Source organism: Spermophilus citellus (genome assembly GCF_964194105.1).
Source record: "Spermophilus citellus genome assembly, chromosome: 7".
Lineage (NCBI taxonomy): Eukaryota > Metazoa > Chordata > Mammalia > Rodentia > Sciuridae > Spermophilus > Spermophilus citellus.
The window spans coordinates 54333415-54353273 of NC_138188.1; the positions used below are offsets into that span (position 1 = coordinate 54333415).

General features: G+C 38.9%; 2 protein-coding genes across 4 annotated transcripts in view; one reads left to right on the forward strand and one right to left on the reverse strand.

The window, feature by feature from the left end:
- Positions 1–15580, reverse strand: part of EIF2A (eukaryotic translation initiation factor 2A) — a 32299-nt gene extending 16719 nt beyond the window's left edge. Inside the window, exons 1-4 of one of the 3 annotated variants that reach the window (XM_081301130.1) lie at positions 15435–15580; positions 7234–7303; positions 3858–3932; positions 1165–1283 (exon numbers count right to left, since the gene is read on the reverse strand). In XM_081301130.1, the coding sequence (XP_081157256.1) occupies positions 1165–1283; positions 3858–3932; positions 7234–7303; positions 15435–15462 (292 nt within the window). In that variant the 5' untranslated portion in view covers positions 15463–15580. The remainder of the gene's footprint in view (positions 1–1164; positions 1284–3857; positions 3933–7233; positions 7304–15434) is intronic. The other 2 variants (XM_081301131.1, XM_081301132.1) reach the window with 2 other exon arrangements.
- Positions 15581–15602: 22 nt separating this feature from the next.
- On the forward strand, positions 15603–17999 carry SERP1 (stress associated endoplasmic reticulum protein 1). Its single transcript, XM_081301133.1, has 3 exons — positions 15603–16120; positions 16225–16300; positions 17721–17999. Exons 1-3 carry the CDS (start codon positions 16037–16039, stop codon positions 17759–17761), a joined length of 201 nt encoding a protein of 66 aa, XP_081157259.1. The 5' UTR covers positions 15603–16036; the 3' UTR covers positions 17762–17999.
- The last annotated feature ends 1860 nt before the right edge of the window (positions 18000–19859 follow it).

Sequence of the window (19859 nt, forward strand, 5' to 3'; positions counted from 1 at the left end):
ATGACTCTTTTAAAAGAATAAAACCAATGTTTACAGCCCAACAATGACCTATTATCACTCATTTTTATCACTCATTTTTAAACCACAGCTATATAATATGCACATATAATATCTTATCATGAGATATCTAAATGTGTAAGAAAATAACACACCATTTCCAACAGTCATATAACACACACCTCTTAGACGTCGTATCTATGGTGCTTCCTTTCACTTATAATGATGATATTTATCGGTTATTATTCTTCTTAATCTTTAATGATCTTCTCTAGCCAGCAGTTATTTACTTTTTAAATTTTCTCTTGAGCCTTTTCTTTCCCTCTATCTCATGATTGATCTTCCTGCTAACTTACTACACACAGTAATTCTCCCTTATCTATTGTTTCAGTTTCTGAGGTTTCAGTTATTTTAGTCAACGAAGGACCAAAAATATTATGTGGAAAATTCCAGAAATAAACAGTTCATAAGTTTTAAATTGAGTGCCATCCCACTCTGTCCCACACAGGGCATGAATCACCCATGCATCCAGGGTATCCAAGCTATATCCATATGCTATCCACCCACTGGTCATTTAGGAGCCATTTTGGTCACCATTTTGACTTTTGGAGCACACAGCACTTGAGTTCAAGTAATAATTTATTTACACAGTAATGGCTCAAACCAACAAAAGAAGTAATTTGGATATGGAAAAGTAGCTGGAAATTCGGATATGCACATAAAGCATTTCTTTTAAGTTAAAAGTTGGAGAGTTCTCAATAAGAAAAAAAAAAAAAAAAAACTGCTTAAGTTGCCAAGATCCCCAGTAAGAACAAATCTTCTATCCAGGAAATAGCGAAAAAAAAAAGAAACCCCTGTTAATTTTGCTGTGACATCTCAAACTATAAAAATATAGGTAAATGCCCAGTTAAGATGGAAAAGGCATTCAATTAAAAGATAAAGCACTATCTGCAGTTTCAGGCATCCATAACCCCTGTGGATAAGGGATATTACCTTACCTTAAAATTACGAACAGTATGTTGTACTGGGAGAATTAGACATTACTTGTTGATTACAAATACAAACTTACTATTACACAAATACTGTCTTATAAGGTTATAAATCTCTTTTTTTCCACTAAATTTAATTGGTCCTGCCAGAATAGGTATACAGTGGGAAAGTACTTACTAGTGTAAGGCTGCCACGTCGCCAGAACAGTGTTTTTTGGCGAGAATTCAAGGCAAACTGCCTTTGGGAGGTCGAAGGAGTGCAGCAGTCCCTTGTTAGTGATACTGATGGTATTTACTCTGGTTCAAAAGAAACGACTTCAGTGATAAAATACCATTTTATAATATTTTTTAATAGCCAACACTAACCAGAACATTCACACCTCTTTTCAAATATGGATCACTTCAAAATGTTTCTTTATCATAAAAATCAATTTTTAATTAGTTTTAGAAAATATCCAAAAATACCTTAACTTTAAAAACAAAAGGACATTTTACAAAAAAGACCCTATGGCAGGCTAATGTTTGAAAATAATAGAGTATTAGCAGAAAGATAAAAGATGATTTGATTTCTGAAAAGGAAACAAGTTCTATAAGTGAACACAAAGTAAGCTACAGACAAAAAGATGGATAAAAAAAGAAAAAGAAAAAGCTAAGCTACAGAGAAGCTGAGATATTCCAAACTAAGGGAAGGCAGAGAGGCAAGAACAGCAAAGTATATTGTCTTCATTTGAATAAGTACAAACCAAAGCAGCTAGGAAGTCTGTAAGAAAACTCTGGATGTCTATTAACATCTCAAAAGCAATCTTCAAAAGGCATACAAATTATTATGGTACAATAATGACAAAAATGATGATGACCATATAATAAAAGCAGTTCCATATTTAATCCTCTATAGTCTCATCAATTCTATTTTTAAAATTTTAAATTTAAGACTTAAAAAAAAATTAGCAAGGGGCTGGGGATGTGGCTCAAGCGGTAGCGCACTCGCCTGGCATGCGTGCGGCCTGAGTTCGATCCTCAGCACCACATACAGACAAAGATGTTGTGTCCGCCGAAAACTAAAAAATAAATATTAAAAAAAATTAAAAAAAAAATTAGCAAGGCATGGTAGCATTTGCCTATAATCTCAGCAGCTTGGAGGCTCTGAGGCAGGAGGATCAAGAGTTCAAAGCTAGCCTTAGCAAAAGCGAGGCACTAAGCAACTCATAAAGACCCTGTCTCTAAATGAAATATAAAATAGATTATGGATGTAGTTAAGTAGTTAAGCACCCCTGGGTTCATTTCCCCAGTACAAAAAAATCGAACTAGTTTATGATTTGCCCAAGATCATACTACTGATAAATGCCAAGGCCAAGCTTCTGAATCAGTTCGGGCTGACTTTTCTGTACATGAACATTTTAGAGTTAAAAAAAAAAAAAACAAAAAAAGATGTTCCATTTTATTCCAGACACTGCTAAAAGAAACTTTGTTTTACTCTAGTTTAAAGAGGACACCACGGTTAGGAGAAGCAGTAACTGATAGGAATCAAAGATTACAGCATACTGTTAATACACACACACACACACCCTTGTAAATTACGTATTTTAAAATGACATGAGAATATGTAACAACAAATCTCACCAACAAATCTCACCATTATGTACAACTATCACACACCAATTAAAAAATATGGAAAAAATAAGCATAAAAATGACATGAAGTTTTCTTATTTTTTCTTTCTTTTTTTTTTTTTTTGGTACAGTGGGCACTTCCCCACTGAGTCACATGCCCAGTCCTTTTTTATATTTTATTAGAGACATTATGAACCACTATGGCCAAAGCCACAGGAAATAAATGCCAGCATCTATGTATAAAGTTATCTATTAAGTGATGGACAGGACACTTAAAAAGGGATATGGGGATATATGGAAGACTGAAAGTTGAATCCAATAGACAGCTAAGTGAGAATATAAATGAAATATATAAAATCATTAACAATAATTGCCAGGGTGAAAATAGATATTCAATATAGTAAGCTAACAGAATAAAGGATAACGTTTAAAAAAAAAAAGACAATGAAAAGAAGTATATCTCACTAGGCAGTAAATATCTAATGACTCCAAATAGTATAAACTGAAACTATGGATAAAAAACAAAACTTAAATACTTAGGTCGTATAAAAAGATATAAAATTTGAGAATATAACTGGGCACGCCTTTAACCCCAGCAGCTCAGGAGGCTGAGGCAGGAGGATTTTGAGCAACTCAGTGAGATCCTGTCTCTAAATAAAATAAAAAATAGAGCTGGAGATGTGGCTCAGTGGTTGAGTGCCCCTGAGGTTCAATCCCCAGTACAAAAACAAAAACAAAAAACTGAGAACAAGATGTCCCCACTCCTACACTTTGAAGCTAAGATTAAGACTACGCATTAACATTGTGAATAAGACCAACCTTGTGATTTGGTGGTTTATGCACTACAGACTATACTAAATCTTCTTTTAAATAATTTATATGCTTTTATAATAGGACTAATAGTTACATTAACTACAGTTAATTTAACAGCAAATAAGTTTATCTAAATCTAAAATAAACAAGCAAGAGTACTATTTTGTTAGTGCAGAACTTAAGAAATGCTAACCAATAACCAGAGCACTATTTAAAATAACTTCTCATTTCTTTAGGTTAGATTTGGGGTGATACACACACACACACACACACACACACACACACACACACACATACCTATGAAAATGTTCAAAGTTGTCTTACTACATCATGACATCAGAAGATGGGCTTTATTAATGACACCTAAATACATGTTATTCAAATCATGCCAGTTACATTTATACCCACGACACACATGGAATACCATGCCATGTAAATGAACACTGACTTGTCTCCGTTGCCCCAGGCAAATAGGGTTCCATCCTTGCTAAAGGTATAGACTTTGCAATTTTTCCCAGATTCCCTGAAAATAACAAAAACAGTTTAAATTAATAAGCTTTGATAGTTTTCAAAAAAATGTGATTAAAAAGACTATAATCTGGGGCTGGGGCTCAGTGGCAGAGTGCTTGCCTCCCATGTGTGAGGCACTGGGTTAGATCCTCAGCACCACATAAAAATAAATAAAGATTCATATATATGTGTGTGTGTGGTGTGTGTGTGTGTGTGTGTGTGTGTGTATTTCAGAGCCTCTTATTTTTAAAAAAAGACTATAATCTATTAATTTAATGATTAAAAACCTACATTTTAGAAAATAAGAAAATAATTCCAAAAGGCTTTATTTTGCCAAAAAGCATTATCTCTGAGAATAATCACTGTTAAAGTAAGTTGGACATCAATTTTATACCAATGGGTGAATCTTGAAAGAAAAACAGAGCCCTTTGGGTGAACTATTTGTGTGGGAACCCACAAAATGTAACTAAACATAAAAGTAGCCAGCTGTAAACCCTGATCTGAGAAGGCTAATTTCAACACAGAGGCTGTGGACAATGTCCCAGACTACATAGCAAAACAATGGAGGACAGAACATCCTCAAGTGGCCCTGGGCTTAAAGGACTAAGGCCTTCCATTGACTCCTCCAGTACAGACACAGGCTATATAATAAGAGGATCTTCATATTTAACAAATGAAGCAGCATTCTGGACTGCATCTGTGGAAATCCGGTTACCTGGCAACATTCTATCAAGGAATCAAAACTGTAAGTACTGTTATCTCTCTACTTGAGATAGCTACTGTGAATACCAAACTGAAATGTGCGTTTGCATACACTCGGGTGTCTATTGGCACAGTCATACTAGATAAGAAACTAATAAAGCAAATGCACTGAGAACTGATGTATGCATTTTAACTGGACATTATCTTCAGAATGACTTATCAAGAAATGACATCTATGCTTCTGCAAACCAATAATGGTAGCTAATACCCAATTTACAGTTAGTGAAACTTTTTTTTAAAGAGAGAATTTTTTTAATATTTATTTTTTAGTTTTTGGTGGACACAACATCTTTTATTTTATTTTTATGTGGTGCTGAGGATCGAACCCAGCACCCCGCGTATGCCAGGCAAGCGCGCTACCGCTTAAGCCACATTCCCAGCCCCAATTAGTGAAACTTTTTAAAAACATTTCTCCCTCATAGACAGCTGTGAACAAGATGTCCCCACTCCTACACTTGTGCAACTCACTTCCAGACCTAAAGGCACAATTTTATATTGTCTTTATTAAATTACTCACAGGTTTTGGTGTAATGTTCTACCCTACTAAAACTTACTTACATTTTGATTTGTTCTTTTAAAATATTAGTCATTTCTTACAAATCCATTTGAAGTATAAATTAGAGAACATCCTTTCCACGTAATTATCTAAATTATTTATAAGAACATTGAATGAAGCCAGACACAGTGGTGCACACCCGTAATCCCAGCAACCTGGGAGGATGAGGCAGGAGGATCAAGGCCAACCTCAGCAACCCTGTCTCAAAATAAAAAATTAAGCTGGGCAGGCTGAGGCAGGAGGATTGTGTGTTCAAAGCCAGCCTCAGCCAAAGCAAGGCACTAAGCAATTCAGTGAGACCCTGTCTCTAAATAAAATACAAAATAGGGCTGGGATGTGGCTCAGTGGTTAATTACCTCTGGGTTCAATCCCTGGGACCAAAAAAAAAAAAAGAACTTTCTGTCATCAACTATTTGGTTATTCTGAAATACAGTTTGTACAGAAAAGGCAAGAGAAATGCCTGATTCCTTCCCTTTACCAATCTTCAAAGCAATAAGCAAGGACTCAATCAACCACTAATGCAATGAATAAGGTTTAAAAGGTTTTTTAAAAATTATTATTGATATACTTAACGTGTTTTATTCTTTTAGTTATAATTCTTAAGGCTCAAACTGTTCCATCTCAGGTTGGTGCTAAGCCCCTCCCTTCTAGATGACTCCTATGGCCCTTTCAAAGACCTCACTGGTCCTTTGCGGCTTCCTTGCTTTCTGGCACAAGATGTTCCCACCTCACCTGTACATTTGCTGCTCTAGACCTAGAGCTGACCTGTCCCCCAAGGAACTGATTCCATTTAGTGAGGGGTGGTACCCAGAAAGCCACTGTCTGTGCACAGGGTCTTCACTGCTTCTTCTTCTTCTTTTTTTTTTTTTTAATATTTTTTAATTGTTGACAGACCTTTATTTTATTCATTTAATTGTATGTGGTGCTGAGAATCAAACCCAGTGCTTCACATATGCAAGCCAACTGCTCTATCACTGAGCCACAACCCCAGCCCATCTTCACTGCTTCTTGACTCTTTAGTGGAAAGAACTAAGAAATACAAATGTTTTAAAAAATCACAAGTTCATATGTACATATGCAACTCCCTCTCTTTACACTGACACTAAAGATCTTGGTTCCTAGTGATATTAATATAATTATTCATTTACTTTATCCTATAATAGATTGAAATGACAATATCTAGGGGCTGGGGATGTGGCTCAGTTGGTAGACCCCTTGCCTAGCAAGTCTTGGGTTCAATCCTTAGCACCACAAAAAATTAAAAAAAAAAAAAACACTTCAAAACACATGTATTCTCAGTTAACAATAAAATACTGACTGCATTTAAGAACTTTGCGAAATTTCACATGGTTATATCACCACCTTGACACAGAGCTAGGTTCATTTGTTTCAGTTTTCTACTTTATTTAACTTTATTATTTAAAACAATTACATGGTTAAAAGTCATAACTATATATATCAAAGTTCATTCACAGATACATCTCCAGCATCCTGTTACACTTTCTCCCAAGGAAACCATTTTAATTAGTTTTTGGTTTGTCCTTGCATTGCTTCTTTTGGGGCCAAATATATCTCTTTAGCTACATATTAGACATATATATTCTATTTTATTCCTTTTTTAATATCATTTTCATTCTCTTTAATTCATGAAGATTATTGGTAGCAGGTTGACTATCATAGTTGCCAGTTTTTCTCCTTCTCCAAGATAAAATTCTGGTTCCAAACTAAAGGCTGCATTCAATGACACAGTGTCTGCACTTTTCCTTACTGTTATTTCCCCCTCTTCTAAACAGGATTACACAATTACTTTCAAATCTAAAGATCATGTTACTTGATAAAGAATATATATTTTTTCCATCTCCTGTTAATATCACACAATATTTTCCAAGAAACTAGCTTATTCCTTCCCTTTCTCGTGGAAAATACATCAAACTACACAAACCCATTTACTATGTATACAGTACATGGTAACATCACTCAACAAAATAAAGCATACCTTGGGAACACTGTGCTTTCCGTGAAGTGCGGCGGCCCATTCACCATGTACAATCCTTCTGATCCTCGGACTAAAGAACATGGAAGAACCAACACATTACCCTTTGCTAATAAAGGGTAGATTATATTTGTAAATGTTTTTAAGAAGAAAAGTTTTCAAGATAGTAAGGAAATCATTAAACACTTAGCTGTACCAGAGAATGTTATCATTAAAAGGGTACACATCATGACATAAAGCCATCAATTCGGAGGCAGCAGGTGTGTAGCAGCTGGGAGCCTGTGGATGTGGCACTCTCTGAACCTCTGCCTCGTCTATAAAACAGAAACACTGGCATACAGCGAAGCTACATGCTTTACATAAAATAACATAAAATGCAGCACATGTTTAAAGTTCTTAGAACACAAACTATTGTTCATCTATTTGCAGTCTCCTAAACTAAGAACAAGTAGAATGAAACACACTCATTCACTAATCCCAATAACAGTAAATATAAAAAATTTAAATGGGAAGAACAAAGTTCAAGAATAAATAAGCAAATAAATCATTTGGAGCACTAACTATTTTTCAAAAGGGCTGAATTGGATGCATCTAAAGCTGATTCAAATATAAAGACTGATTCATTCAACAGATGTTTACTAGAAGGAAAACCCCTTCCCAGGCTCTGGGTTGAGTACCAGAGACACAAAAGGGAGGAAAACCTGTCTCATGCCTGACTTCATTGAACTCGGCCTACGGTGAGCGAATGAGTACCACAGACTGAGAACTACAAAGGAAAACATATGGTATCAGAGGGCACCACAGGGAGCTCTGCCCCCAAACTAGGAAAGTGTCCTTGAGCTAGTCCCCAGATGCTAGGAGCAGAAGGATGAACAGCAGTTAACAGGAAGGAGAACAAGGCCACATACAGAACCCCCATGCCAGAGAAAGGGCAGTGCACCAGAGGAAGGGACAAAGGCCAAAGAGGCTGGAAGAAGTGGAAGCTGAAAACAGGGCTCAGGGCTCAGACCACAAAGAAGACTGAGCTCAGCAATGTTGGTTTATCTTAAGAATGCTGGCGGCTGGGGCTGGAGCTCTGTGGTAGAGCACTTGCCTAGCACATGTGAGGCCCTGGGTTTGATCCTCAGCACCATATAAAAGTAAATAAATAAACTAAAGGCATTCTGTCCATATACAACTATAAATAAATAAATGCTCAAGAGGTTTAGGTGGATCATTAAAATTAGATTTGCATTTTGAAAAGGTCGATCTAGTACACTGTAGAAAGTGAACAGGAAAGGATTAAGAGTGGACTGGACATGGGGAAACTATTTTAAATGCTTCTGTTGAGTCCCACAGGAGATTAGGGGAAACCCAGACCATGGTGGGACAGTACAGATGAAACCTTAGTATGCAATAGTTAGGAGAAAAAAACTAACAGAATTGGGAATGAGTTGGTATCTTTTCTAGAATTCTTGCTAGCAGCAACAGTATGAAAGCTGAAGAAAAGAAAGTTACCAAGTCCCTGGCGACCTTTACATCTAGCTATTCAGACATCTCCCAGCCTTCTCTGGGTTACTGGGAAAGCAGCAGAGTTACAGTTAGGGCCAGCCTTGGCTCCAGTTCTGATCCCTCCTGCCTTCCCCTTCTGGAGAAGAGTCAAATCAAAGTTATTAGAATATTATATTCTCCCTAGTGATTAACTAGCTCAAATTTCAGGTACCCAATGGTCCCAAAGAACTACTAGTGAACAACAATAAACCCATGTCTTAACGGAGCTCCCAACTTAGTGGAGGGAGAGTAAATAGGTGATACACAGAGCACTGAACAAGGACACCTCCAAGTACAGAGCTGGACCCCCTACTGTTACATGTGTGGAACACCCTACTGAGAGGTGTTGGGAAACAACTGCCCCTGTGAGTTAGCACTAGAACAGGCCAGAGCCCAGCAAAGTGCTCTTCATATTTCAGAACCCAACTCCCGCCACCACGGTACCTACGAGTCTGTGACATGGCCCCTGCATAGCTGTACTATGTGCTGACCACTGGGGGTTAAAATAAATAACAATCTATCACTGCTTTCAAGAGACTGATTTAGAAAAAGTTTGGTCTCTTGTTACAATTTTAATTATACATTTAAGATATTTATTCTAAAATTCTCAAATGACATTTACAAAATTTCTTAGTACTACATACACACTCAAAATCTGAATAAGAATTTTGTTTAATAAATACTATTGTACCAGTCAAAATTTATAAAACATCTTGTGCCAGAAAATGTTTTCCTAAATTTAAAGACTATGAACTGTTTTTTCTTCCTTCCTTCTATTTTTTAAATTTTAAAACATTAAAACTTTTAAACTTTTTTATTTTTAATTTTTTGGTGATACTGAGGATTGAACCCAGGGCCTTGCTCATGGTAAGCTAAGCACACTCTACCATGGAGATACATTCCCAGCCTAAAGTTTATTTCTCTAGCATTAAAATTTTCTCACCACATGAGCAAAGAAGTGCTATTTTTCATTATCAAATCAATCATCTGCTGCGATATTTCATGTGACACATTAGAAGAGAACAGGCCATTATTAATACTATAAGTGAAGTTCTAACAGACATTGGGGGAATTAGCCAAAAGTGAATTTTTCAAATTAGAAAGTTTATAATTATCAGATTACACCCTATTCCTATACTACATACAATTTTGCCAGCATAACGAGGGTCTTCTCATAAATTGTAGTAAAATCTAAAACGTTAAGAGAGCTCTCTCAAAATTAACACGTGGGTCCAGGATGCCTAAATGGCACATTGTCAGTGTAGTCCCAGTTAATTAGAAAATGCTGATGAGGGCTGGGGTTATGGCTCAGCAGTTGAGCACTTGCATAGCACATGCAAGGCCCTGGGTTCAATCCTCTGCACCACAGAAAAATAAATAAAATAAAGGTATTGTGTCCAACTACAACTAAAAAAATAAATATTAAAAAAAAAAGAAAATGCTGATGAAATAAAATTATGTTCTAAGGACCCTAACTACTGACACCAAGAACACAGGCCAGAACTGATGGGCAAAGAAGATAAAGCAAAAATCTTCTCCCGACTCATCTTGGCTTCCTGTGTTCTAGTGGTAATTGTAACTAGTAGTCATTTGATGATTTTGATGTTACATAATGTTTACTTGAGGGAAAATTCAAAGATCTTATCCGTTACTAAAGTGGCATCTACACCCCAGATTTCATGAAGATTATCTTTCTGGCTATAGCAGCGGGAACTCTCAGGCTATTCAGGGCAACCAGTAGGTTTTCCTTTTCTAAAATTTGTTTTTCAGACCTATGTCCCAAACTAATACAGGGAGAAAAATCACAATGGAGTAGTGAGAAAAACAAAAAAACACTCACAATGACAACAAAAGTGACAATTTTCCTTGTAGAATATTCACTCAAATCTTAGAAGGCACACATGACATTTTTAGTGCCAGTGTGGAGAGTGACATGTCCTTCCCATTCAAGAAACTAAATTTCATGGGGTCTTCAATTTTTGGTTTTGTTATGTTTCTGGAGACGCAAAATCCTAAGTCAAATTAATCAACTGCTTTTCAACATACATATGTTCACATTCTAAATAAACGCAACTTTAAGAGCAAAAATCCAAAGATTATGTTTCTATAATTGTATTTATTCAACATTCATGAAATAACAAAACTACCGTGACACAGGACAGAGCAACGACTGTTAGGCATTAATGCTGGAAGAAGGACTTCACTATAAAGGGCACCACAGGAATTTCTTGCTGGTGACAGAACAGTTCTATATTCTGACAGTGGTGGGTGTATGAATTTATATATGATAAAATTTCTTAGTATTACACACACACTCAAAATCTGAATAAGAAATTTTGTTTAATAAATACTATTGTACCAGTCAAATTCCTAGGTTTGATAACTCACTACAGTTATACAGGTTATCACTGGAGAAAGCTGGGTGAAAAGTACATAGAACTCTACTGTTTTTATAACTTCTCTGAGTCTTAAATTATATACAAATTTTAAAAACTTTTAAAAAATGCAACATCATTTTGGTTATACTTTGTTTAAAGTACAGCCAAAAAAAAAAAAAAAAGGAAACAAATCAAATGAAAGTTTTTCAACATTTCCCAAGAATGATTTTGGTTGGAAATATTGGATAAAATTGTAAAGTTATAATCAAATATCAAAAAGACCAAGATTTTTGTACAAAGGTAAAAACATATCCTATGAGACAACAATACAAACCAAAGCTACTATGAAGTTGACGATCTATCAATGCCCATTAAACTAGGCATTCTTTGCACATAATATTTCACAGGAGAATTCAAAATAAAAATCATATTGGATTATTATAGTTTTGTTCATACATATAAACCACTTAAAACAACAGGTTTATTTCATATCTTGCTATATTGAAGCATAATATTTTGGACCTATAAGAAACCTTATTAGATTAAATAACCAGTTTGCATAATTTCCTTATAAAAATGTGAATAAATGGATACATAAATTTACTAGGAAAAACAAATTCAAGTTCATAGGAGAACATAAACTATTTTACAAATTAATAAAAGCAAAAATAAATATGGATGCAAAACAAACTTTTTCATAACTGCAACAATTTTATTCTACACAAAACTTTAATAAAAAATCACTTGAGTTAATATCTGAAGGTGAAACAGTGAACAGGATGTGAAACTAGCTTGAGAGCGTATGTTCACACTTGATGTGATCTGGGGTTTGATGATTTACTTCTTTAGTAAAAGAGGATCAGCAAACAGAATGGAATAGTTCTAAAACAATAAATATTAGAGTTTGACATGGTAACTGTTTAAAAAACAATAACTACAACAACTATTGTATCTACATAATCTTTTCTAAGCTTACTAGCCTTTTTGAGGCTCATACAATTTATTACTCTAGGCCTGAGTTAGAATTAGGAAAACACTGGGCTTCAACAAACAGGGTCATATGTCAGGGATATGGTGATTCTTAAAATATACTTTTCCCACCTGTTATATTTGCTGAACTACACATCAATTTAGAAAAATGACTCAATTTTAAGTAAATTATTTCAATGACCTCATCTAGGCAAGCTGCTTAGACATCAAGAATTTCTTGGGGCTGGGGATGTGGCTCAAGCGGTAGTGCGCTCGCCTGGCATGCGTGCGGCCTGGGTTCGATCCTCAGCACCACATACAAACAAAGATGTTGTGTCCGCCAAAAACAAAAAACTAAATATAAAAATTCTCTCTCTCTCTTAAAAAAAAATTTTTTTCTTGTAGAGGGCTGGGGATATAACTCAGTTGGTAGAGTACTTGTCTCGCATGAACAAGGCCCTGGGTTCAATCCCCAGAACCACAAAAAAAAAAAGAATTTCTTGTACTGTGGGGGCTGGGGTTGTGGCTCAGTGGTAGAGCACTTGCCTAGCACATGCTAGGCCCTGGGTTCAATCCTCAGCACCACATAAAAATCGATCAATCGATAAAATAAAGGTATTGTGTCCAGGTATAACTAAAAAAATTAAAGGGGCTGGGGATGTGGCTCAAGCAGTAGCGCGCTCGCCTGGCATAGGTGCGGCTCGGGTTCGATCCTCAGCACCACATACAAAGATGTTGTGTCCGCCAAAAAAACTGAAAATATTAAAAAAATTCTTTCTCTCTCTAAAAAAAAAAAATTAAAAAAAAAAGAATAAGAATTTCTTGTAATGGATGTTGCTATTTCTACATACCCAGCACCAAGCCCCTCTTTTTTAGGCCACACTAATACAGGTGAGCATACAATTTGGTCCTGACTTCTGATGAAAAACTAATACAAAGACGAGTAAGAGACGAGACAAGACAAGCCAAAGATGGCAGCCTTTAGATTTGCTGGGACTAATGGCAAAAATATTCTCTTTCCTTTGGAGGTGCCCGAACTGGCTGATGTCAGCCTGAGAACAAACGAATCCAGAAGGAACACGGCCTACAGATGAAGACAGATTTTTGGAGTCATGTGACTAACTGAATCCAGTAGTATGGAAGCTATTAGGTTATGTGAGTTTTGAAAAATCTCCCTTTCTCACCTGCCCTTTTTTTTTTTTTTTTGGTTCTCGTCATTTCCAACTAAAAGTTGTGACTAATAAAATTTACTGGAAAACTTCCAAATTATTCACAGCTCTAAGATCCTATGAATCTAATTTAACAAAAGAGTTTGGAAGTTAAAAAAAAATCTATTATTAAATGAAATACCCCAACTAAGAATGTTTACAATATTAAACAGTGTGTTTTAGTGACAGAAAAGGGAGCATGAAATGGAATAATGCGCATAAAATCGTCACTCTGCCATCCGCAGTATGACTCTGATGAAGTAATGCCTCTGGCCTCCAAGAATATGAGCATATGAGAGGCAGACTGAACAATAACCTCTAAGCTCTTACAAAATCCTTGTGTATGAGTATTGTAAGAAAACTGTCATTCTTAGTAAATTTGACAAGAAATAAATGAGCTACCCTTCATTAATTTATTTCTCCACTATCACATTTAGAGTGCCTATTGCTTTTCAGGTTCAGTTCTAGGTACTGAGAAGGCAGGAATGAATAGTACTCTGCTCTTAACATCAAGAAGCGCAGTGGCACCCACCTGTCATCCCAGCAGCTCAGGAAGCTGAGGCGGGAGGATCCCAAGTTCAAACCCAGCCTTAGCAACAGGGGAGGCAGTAAGCAACTCAGTAAGACCCTGTCTCTAAATAAATACAAAATAGGGCAGGGATGTGGCTCAGTGGTCTACTGCCCTTGAGTTCAAATCCCCCACACCCAAAAAAACAAACAAACAAACAAAAAAGAAACTAAGGGTCTAGTACAACTGGATAATTATCCTATGTGAAAAGTGAAAAAAAAAATAATAAGTACACATGGAGTTCAGAAATAGTTCAGGGAGTGACTGACTATATGGGAACAAAGAGAAAAGCCTTCACAGAGCAATGATATCTGAAACTAATTTTAATAGATGAAAAGAGGTTTGCCTCTACAAAAAGGTCAAAATAGTCCTAAGCTGAAGAATAGATTGTAAGAAGTGAGGTACCACTTTTTAAAAATTTTTAAAACCTACTAATTTTTACTAGAGTTCAAATAGCCATTTAGTATTCAAAAATTATAGAGTTAGGTTTGTGAGGCTAGGGAAATCATTTAATTACGTAATTATGCCATTTAAATAGTCTCAGCCCAGCATTTTATCTATAAGACTATAGTCAGCATTTGATAAATGTTGGGTGAATGAATTGTGGTACTCCATTGAACAGGAGTGAGCATGGATCTTAAAGTGCTGAATGGCAAGAATGGCAATAAGTGCAAAAGCTTTTTCTTTGTTTTGTTTATTTGTTTGTTTTGTTTTCCTTTTGTTGGTGTTGACACTGTGTCTTGCTAGGTTGCTGAGGCTGGCCTCAAACATGCAATCCTCCTGCCCCGGCCCTGGGGTCGCTGGGATTGCAGGTGTGCAGCATTGCATCCAGCAGAGCAAAAGCATTTTATGGCTCCCTTTGGTTCGGAGGAAATGACCCCCCTCCTCCAGAGCAGACTCCCGTCTTCACGCCTTCTCCTTTCCTGCTAGACGGTGACCACGACTTAAGACCTGTTCCCCTTCCCACGCCCTCTCCTTCACACTGACATCGAATCCCGCCCAGCACTGTCCGAAACCTCATCTTCAACAGTACAAACGAGTTCAGCTTCAAAACCCCAGGAGCCGTGTAACATTCTACTTCCAAAAGTCCACAACCGTCTCCACGTCATGTCGGCCAGAGGTCTCCATCGCGCCCTGGTACGGAGCCTCGAGGAGCGCGAGCGACACGGGCCCCGGCCGCAGCCCCACCAGGGCCAGGAGCGCGCCGTCGGAGCTCCGCGGGCCTCGGGGGCTCAAGGCTCGTCTCTGAACGCGGTACCCGCAACAGCAGCACTGCAGCCCGCATCAAGCCCGCCGAGTGCCGCTCTCGCTGCTGAAGCGGCCGGAGCGCAGGGAGGAGGGCGGACGGCAGCTGGGAGGGGGACACCAGCGACAAGGGCCTGACTTCCGACTGCCACGCGGTGGACCAAGAAGCCCGGGTAACGGGCCAGACACTCCGCAAGCCATGAGAAAGCGCGGGTCGGACTCCAGGGACCGCCGCTGGCTCTCCAGAGCAAAGACACAGACAGACCACGCCCGAGAAAAGGAGTCCCGCGCTGGTTCGGAACTCACCTGTCAACAGAGGCGTGGAAGGCGCCATCTTGTCCCGGAAAAAGAAACCCGTGCGCTGGGGTGAGAGTTCAACGAGGGCCGAACCCGGCCCCTACACGTCTCCCCAGGCATGGAGGCTGCGAGCGAGTGCTTCCGGGGCCGCCAGCCTCGGGGCCGACTCACTTCCGGCGGCGGCGCGCGCACGCGCAGCTCGGCGACGCCTCCTGCTTGAGCGTGAAGGGCCGGCCGCGCCGGCGCTCGCCCCCGGTCTCCCGCGGGCGGAGTCCGCACTTCCGCGGGGCGGAGCCCTCCCAGTGCTGACGTTGGCAGCGGAACCCGAAGTAGTTCGAGGCGGCGGGCTGCACCGTCCGGTTGTTGCGTCGGCTTCCTCTTTCTCTCTACGCTCCCGGCGGCCCGCTCCGTGCTCCCGCGCGCCCTGCTGGCCCGACCCGCCGACCCGACGCCGTCAGCCCGCGCCTCGCGCTCGTCGCGCCCAGATCCAGCGGCCGCCGCCGGCGCCTCCTGCCCGCGGCGGCGCGGGCTCCGGGAGCCGAGCCTCACAGCTGCCCGGGAGGCGAGCGAGCGAGGCCGAGGGGCGGCCGGGCGGAGGCGGCGCCGCGAAGATGGTTGCCAAGCAGCGGATCCGGATGGCCAACGAGAAGCACAGCAAGAACATCACGCAGCGCGGCAACGTCGCCAAGACCTCGGTGAGCTGGGCGGGAGGGCCGGGGCCGGGGAGGGGGCGGGAGCGGGCCGGGGCGCGGGCGAGGGCCGGGGCCGGCGGCGCCTCTGACGGGGTTTCCCTTTGCAGAGAAACGCCCCCGAGGAGAAGGCGTCGGTGGGACCCTGGCTGCTGGCGCTCTTCATCTTCGTCGTCTGCGGCTCGGGTAGGTGCGGGGCGGCCTGCAGTCGGGGGGTTGGGGGGAGGGCTCTCGGCCGCCCAGCTCCGACCCGGGTTCCTGGCCCGCGGCGGCGCGGAGCCGAGTGCCCGCAACTTCTCCGCGCTCCGTCGGTGCTCAGAGACCAGAGGCCAGGTCCGTGGTGATGGTGAGGCTGGCAGACATTTAAGGCTAAACAAAAAGAAGCGCGCACAGAAGGAGAACTTGGACTGTGTGTGATTTCATTGTCACTTGCAGAGAGACTTCCCAACGTGCACTCCTGGTGTTAGTACTTGATTTGACCATATCAGAATCTAATGTCTGTGTCCAAAAGGTGGCACGTTTTATGAAAGTAAAGCTAATCCATAGACGTGTTTCTGTGTAGAGAACATGTACCCGCTTGGCAATTTAATTGGTGAGACAAGTGTTTTTATGTTAATAAAAGGAACGTTTGACATATGGCAAGAAAGATTAGTTACCAGGGCAGCCTGCTGTTAGAGTAATAGGCACTTGCCTCTGCAAATGAGTTACAGAATGGCCTTTTTCATTTATTACCTTATTATGCCCACTGTTCATATTGAGGTAAATGATTCTGTTTTCCACATTCTGATGTTTCTGAGATTTCTGTTTAACATTTTGCTTTGCCTTTCTCCTAAACCTACCAATTGGAAGCTTTCCTGATAAATGGCTGAGAGCCAAGCAGTTTATATAACCCAAAGATGATTAAATTTCAGCTTTGTGAGAATGAGGAAACATGCATATGTTATTGGCCAGGGCTTTAAAGGATGCTTAATTATTTAGGAATAAGCCAAAATCATTCTATCTAGAAAAACCTGTATACACTGGTGTTTTAAGTTCTTTTTATTTTTATTTACTTATGTTTTGGTACCATGGATTGAATTCAGGGGCACTCGACCACTGAACCACATCCCTAGCCTTTTTAAAAAAGGGTCTCACTGAGTTGCTCAGCACCTTGCTTTTGATGAGGCTGGCTTTGAATTCACTGTCCTCCTGCCTCAGCTTCCCAGGCTGGCTTTAAGTTCTTTCTATAATGATTTCCTATGTGCAGGCTCATTTGGACACTTAATATAAAATTTAGGGAAGCTAGGATTTAAAAAATAACTTGATTTGGGAATGTTGCTTCGAGGTAGATCATCTGCCTAGCATGTGGGAGGCCTTCAGTTCATTTCCTAGCACTGGAAAATAATAAAACTTTATGAGCATTTAATTGTTTTATTTGTTAAGATAGGCCTGTCTTCTTACAGTGAAGCTAGATAGCTTTTTGCAAATAGATAGATAGATAGATAATCATTTTGCAAATGATTATAAGAGTATCCTCAGATTCTTAACTACCTTAATAGGTAATTTTGTAGTTGCTGGGTGTATTTCATTCAAAGCTTGTTTTAACATTTGTTCTTTCTCTTCACAGCAATTTTCCAGATTATTCAGAGTATCAGGATGGGCATGTGAAGTCACTCACCTTAAGATGTTTCCATTCTCCTGTGAATTTTAACTTGAACTCATTCCTGATGTTTGATACCCTGGTTAAAACCGATTCAGTAAAGCATCCTGCCTCAGAATGACTTTCATAGCATCCTTCATGTGTCATTCCAAGGTTTATCACGAGTCATTCCAGGTTTTCTAGTTCATACCACAGTGCCTTGCAAAAAGCACCACATGAATAAAGCAATAAAATTTGATTGTTAAACTACAGTAGTGGACCCTACTTAGTAAAGTGTAAGTTTTTTTTTTTTTTTTAAATGTGGTTGTTAAAACAGTATGCAGTATGAATAATTAGATTAAATCTGTGTAGACAGAGTCTAGATTTTGTTAACTCTAACATGTAAAGTGTAGTTAGCTTAATTTAAAATTTGGAATCTTGAGGTTTTTATATAGCTAGGCACTTTATTACTCTTGAATCAAAAGCACACTCCATTATAGGGTCATGTAACTGTCCTGTAATAAGGTGCTTATAAATGGAACACAGCCTAGTTTTACCATAACAATTAGCATCCAAAAATTTTGAAAAGCTTCTGAATGCATAATATAAGCAGAGATGCTTATATATAAGCTACATCTATTTTCATGATATTGTTTCTGTTACACTACCTTGGATTTTGCATGAGTGAGCATAATGTAAGATCCCATTTTTAGGGGAAAAAAAAATAAAGTATTTTGTAACTTAATCAGTCACTGAGGTTTCACTAAAAATTACCATGGTGGAGTGAAGTCAGGGAAGGTTTATATCACATTGATTTCACCAGGATTATTTTAATATATCAAAGGAGTTTACTATGTTAGACAAAATTTTAAGGAAAAATGCTACTAGAAATCTGTGCCATCAAGACCTACCATTGAGTCCAGTGTGCCATAAGACATCTTAGCATATCTATAGCACTTTTTAATACCAAAAAAAGGCACATCAACTAATAAGTTCCACTTAAGGTTTGAAAGCGTTTTTTCTAGGTTTATAATTAAAATGCCCTTAGGATGGGTACTAGATATATCAGTGTATAGTGGCATTTTAAATTAAATGGGTTTACTGATAGGATCAGTCTTCAGTCTTACCTTATATGATTTTATAGGTCATGATTGATCAGATTTTCTTCTTATTAATAGTAAGGGTGAGGGTAATAAGGCAGATTCTGTGTTTTCTAGTACTGTTGAAAACTGCAAGTGTTGGCTCTACTTAGCCATAACTTGATGCAAAAAGCCTGAGCAGCGTGTGTGTGTACTAATGAATTGGTAGAAGGCTGCTTATGTTTGCTTTGTTAATCGCCTCAGGATATCTCTTTTAAAATAAGCTGTTTTAAGAGGAACAGAAGGGAAATCTGCTACCTAATATATACACAGTGCGAACCTCATAGGGGACTCCCGACATACCCTCGTGGAAGGAGGAGAGTAAAGGGGAGGAGTGGTTAAAGGCATCTAGGAACTTAACTGCTCCCCTAGGAGAGGAATTGGCCAACTTTGGGCCAGCAGGTTTTTAGCTGAATTTTACCTGCCTTTCTCACCCAGTAAATCAATCCCTGTACTTGTTTTCCTCTTTGAAACAAGTCTTGGTTATCTAATTCTATTTTATTGTAACTTTAAAAATTAAAGTTATTGCTCTAAATTCATAGCAGGTGCCTTACTCTTTGCTTGAATCAAATCATTCCATATCAAACTTGCCCTTGGTTTACTATAGATAATTGGCTTTAAGGTGGTTTTTGTTTTTTAATGTACAATATTTTTAATTTGTTAAGTTGCTATAGCTGGCAATCATTTCACATATGTAAAATTGCATTCCCTTTGTATTTCATGTGTAATTTGCCAATTGAGTGCGTTTTATATTCAGGTTGGATTATGCATGTTTGGGTAAATGAAAGCTGTGTCTATTTGATTTATCATTTAAAAATAAAGTTCCCTGAATATTTGATGCTTTTCTTCTCAAAGAAAATGATTTTACAGAGTTCTTATCTGAGTGTATTATCTTACATTTAAGTTAAAAGAATAATACCGAGAGGCACAAATATAAGATTTGTAAAAAGGGGCTAGCGGGCTGGGGTTGTGGCTCAGTGGTAAAGCG